At 55.4% G+C, this 4,262-nt stretch overlaps 1 protein-coding gene across 1 annotated transcript in view; it reads left to right on the forward strand.

The window, feature by feature from the left end:
* The window catches only part of OPHN1 (oligophrenin 1), a gene marked incomplete at both ends in the record, with an annotated part of 27,884 nt that overhangs the window by 19,152 nt on the left and 4,470 nt on the right, over window positions 1-4,262 (forward strand). The window contains 4 exons of the mRNA XM_009073070.1: window positions 473-535; window positions 1,231-1,305; window positions 3,284-3,368; window positions 3,640-3,698. Of these exons, the coding sequence (XP_009071318.1) occupies window positions 473-535; window positions 1,231-1,305; window positions 3,284-3,368; window positions 3,640-3,698 (282 nt within the window). The remainder of the gene's footprint in view (window positions 1-472; window positions 536-1,230; window positions 1,306-3,283; window positions 3,369-3,639; window positions 3,699-4,262) is intronic.

A 4,262-nucleotide genomic window follows, 5' to 3' on the forward strand; every position in this document is an offset into this window, starting at 1 on the left:
CTTTGTGCCTGCCAGCTGGGCTGGAACAGACCCTGTGCTCTGCTTTCCTCAGCACACTGAGCTGGGCTGGGTTTGCTCTTCAATTCTAGGGATGTAGATAAGCAGGAATTAAATGCCTCTATGACAGGGAAGTGCTTTAACTGCAGATTTTGCTCTAGGAGTGACTAATCACATCCTTAGCAGACACAATTCATATGTGGTGGGGCCTGATGTGTTATCGTTAGCACCAGAGAGGGGATAAGGAGCAGTGCTGCAACTCAAAATAAGTCCAAGGGAAAATGGGAGAACAGATGGAACCAATGGCTCCTGGTCAGGATAGTCAGTTCCTGGAGGGATGTGTGGGATGCAGGTGTGAATGTGGCTGTGCACTGCGGCACTGTGACTCCGGGGGCTGAGAGGGGCTGGATTTGGAGCTGTCCCAGGGGTGTCCAGGGTGCCCAGGCAGCTAACACAGCTTCCTTGTCCAAAACAGTGGAGCTGAACGAGGTTGGCTTCAAGTTCGTGCGGAAGTGCATCAACGCGGTGGAGACGAAAGGTGAGGAGCTCGCCCTGGCGTCGGGAGGTGCCTCCTGGGGACCTTGTGGTCGTGCAGCACAGTGTTAGTGGCTGCCATGGGACTTCAGCTTTTGGCTAAGGAATGCAAGTTCTTCACTTACACTCGCGTTCTTCAGGAGCAGAAATCCCGTGTGGTCCGGAATGTCATCATACCCAGTTTGGTTGGGATTGAACTTCCACCTGGACAGTTTTCACTCGTGGTTTCCTCAGTTTTGGCTCTGAGCACAGCCATGCTGGGCAGCAGAGAGCAGCCCCAGCAGCCTGTGCCAGGGCTGAAAGGGGCACAGGGGTGTCCAACCCCATTCTGTGCAGCAGCAGGATGGATGCAGACAGAGCGGTGGCAGCTTATCCTCTGCACTGTGCTGTGCCACCCAGTGACACCCAGTGACCACCGCTGGTGTGGGCTTGAGGAGGGAGATGAATCCCTCAGAACGGCTGGATGCCTGGATTCATCTCCAGAACCTCTGGGGCCGTGGCAGCCAAGGCTGGAGTGGGGAGCAGTGAGGTAGCGCAGACCCTGATTGCAGAGCCGGGGCAGACAGCGGCTTTGCCTGTCCCGGCACTGGACAGTGTTCCCAGATTCTGGCAGAGGGAAACACTTCCACTAGATGGAGCTTTTGGACTTCCCAGCAGCGGGAAGACCTTGCCTGACGCTCCTTGGCTTTCTCCCGTTAGGAATCACTACGGAGGGTGTGTACCGGACCGTGGGCAGCAATATCCAGGTGCAGAAATTGCTGAATGCATTTTTTGGTAAGAATGAATTATTCCATGCAATTACACTGTCTTGTTTTTGAGTTTATGGGAGGGGCAGAGAGGATCAGGTTGCACAGTGAGGAATGCCCAGCCTGGGGTTTGCTCCCTGTGTCCCCTCTGAGGCATATCTTCCCCTCCTTTCCTGGGCTTTTCTCTGCCACCCACTCAGTGCCTTCAAACCACACTCATTTGGTGCGGGACAACCTGCAGCTTAAGTAAGCAGGAGGCAAGAAGGGGAGCCAGTGGCCCTGGAGCAGAGTAGAGCAGAGCAGCCTCCTCCCACCCTGTACTGGAAGTATTCAGGCACTTTGGAGTCACATCTCAGGGACACATTCCCATCGCAGGCCTGGGGTGCAGGACAGGATCCAGGGAGAGAGAAGCCCTGCGCTGTCCTCGCTGCCTGCAGCCCTTCCAGCAGCACTGCTGCCAGGGAATGTGCCTGTTCTGTGGGCCAGCACAGCCACCCCCTCAACCAGCCCCTTCCAAGCTCAGGGGACCCTTTCCCTCCCTGGAGTGTTGCAGTGACCCAGACTGGGATAATGCAGGGAGCTGTGATATTGGAGTGAGCTGGGCTGGGATAACGCAGTGAGCTGGGCTGGGATAACGCAGTGAGCTGGATTGGGTTAATGCAGTGAATTGGGATATTGGGGCAAACTGGGCTGGGATAATGTAGGGAGCTGAGCTGGGATATCACTGTGAGTTGGACTGGAATATCACAGGGAACTGCACTGGGCTGTTTCAGTGAGTTGGACTGGGAAGGTGACTTCACAGGGACAGCTCCAGTCTGGCGTAAGGTTTCTTTCTGGAGGAATGGTCACACCTCGCTGTGTGCCAATGCACACACTGAGAAGTCAGTGAATGCGTTCCTGCCTCTTCGTGCGTGGCAGCTGGGGACAGACTGTGTAGGAGCGCCCCCAGCAGGCTGTGGGCTCTGCAGCACTGCCCAGGCTGTGTTCTGGTTGAGGCCGTGGTGCCCTGACCGCGGGGCCACCTGTGAGCCCCGGGGGTCAGTGCCCCGTGCCCACGGCTGGGCTCAGCCCCTGCCTTGCCCTGCTCACACAGCTGTTATTGATGCAGCACTTGAGGCTTTGGCTGCTCTTCCCTGTTGCTCCTCCTCTGGATGTTGTTTGTTGAAGTGCTGGTTAGTGTGGCTGTGCCCAGCACTGGCACAGCTGCCCAGCTCCCCTCGATGAGCTGCAGGTTCTGTTGCTGTTGTTCCCACCCTCCCTGTGAGCAGCTCTGTGGTTTTCTCCTCCCAGCCCCACCAGTGGGTGGCTTTTTGTTTTGTTTATCCACACGGGTCTGGGTAACCACTTGCCACCTCACTGGGTACGAACAAATGACGGAAAGTCCAGCAGTAAGTGCTGCAGCAGGATTTCACCCTGAGCTGCTCTGAGGAGAGAGGGTTTAATTTCTTTTCGTCTCTAGTCCTATTTACTTTTAAAGACAACTCCTGGTTCATTCCTTTGGCGCAGCTGTCCCCAGCCCCAGCCATGGCCCTCGAGGCACCAGGGACAGGCTGTGGTGCTGCTGGGCCTTGCCTGGCTCCCCCTGCCCCTGCAGCCTGGGGCAATGCTTCCAGAACAGCCTCCAGGGCAGTGGCTGCACAGGAGGACCTGGAGCTGACCCTGGGATTACTTTGGATGTCAGAAAACTTGTCCTGGACCTGTTGAAATGTGTTATTTCTGCCTGTCTTGGGGGAAAGCAAACTATAGAGAATATGCCTTCTCTCACTTTTCAGCATTGCTTAAGTTCTGCCTTCTGTCTCCCTCTTTGTCCATCATTAGCTCCGCTCCACAGCCCCTCCCAAATCCTGGGGCTGGGACTGCTCTTCTGCTTTTCCCAGCCGTGGGAATCAGCAGCTCTGTGTGTGCTGCCATGGCTTTGTGTGCCTGAGGGAAATCCCCCAGAGTGGGACACTGATCAACAACCTCTAAATGAACCTTATTTTAAAGCCATTTTGTCCTTCCTCCAGATCCGAAATGCCCTGGGGATGTGGATCTCCAGAGTGGGGATTGGGACATCAAGACCATTACCAGCTCACTGAAGTTCTATCTCAGGTACCACTGCAGGTCACACTTGGTCCAGGGGAAACGTGTGATGAGCTGCCAGATGTTCACATCTGGCTGTGGGAAAGGAAAAAGTCACAAAGGCTTTGGGAAGAGGAGTGGGTTTATTGTGATAACTGTGCCTGTTGCAGAACCTTCCCATCCCGTGGAGAGAGCTGCTTCAGTGATGCTGCCTAGGGGTGCTCGGGTTCAGCCCTTGGGCATCAGTCAGGGGCAGGCTGTGCTGCCCTGCAGAGCTCAGTCTTCTCTCTGGTTGTTGCAGGAACCTCTCTGAACCCGTCATGACGTACAAGCTCCACAAAGAGTTGGTCCTGGCTGCCAGTAAGTGCCACAGCTGCCTCACGGATGGTCCTGGCCCTGCCCTCCCCAGCCAGAGCCCATCAGAATCACTTGGCAGAGCTCTGCTGCTTCCCTTGAGAACGAGCAGTGACCTCCTGAATGCTCAGCTGCGCAGGGGAGGTGGTGCTGGTTGTTCCTTCTTTCCTGTGCCGCTGCAGAGCTCCCCCCTCAAACAGGGTTTTGTGCTCTCAGAGGGTCTGGAGGGCCAGGGGATGTCACTCACCAGCACAAGTGTCCCATAAAAATTGTTTCCCCTGAGTGTTGCTCTGTTTATTTGAATACTTGTGAGGGAATGGGATGTGCTGTTGCCACACGGTTAGGTAGGTGCTCCCTTTAGGTCACAAAATTTGTCCAGGGACGTTGAATCCAAAGTGTCTACCAGTACATGGGAGACATTTCTCTGCTGCAGCTCTTGGGATGGAACCACAGCCTGTGTTAAGGGAGAGCAGCCAAAGAGCATCTCTCACTGCCCTCTGCCTCCTGGAAGCCAACAGGAGGTGGCAGAGCACACACCTCACTGTGGAGAATAAGGAACACCCACTCTTT

The sequence above is a fragment of the Acanthisitta chloris genome, unplaced genomic scaffold (assembly GCF_000695815.1).
Source record: "Acanthisitta chloris isolate BGI_N310 unplaced genomic scaffold, ASM69581v1 scaffold9484, whole genome shotgun sequence".
In the NCBI taxonomy this organism is placed as follows: Eukaryota; Metazoa; Chordata; class Aves; order Passeriformes; family Acanthisittidae; genus Acanthisitta; species Acanthisitta chloris.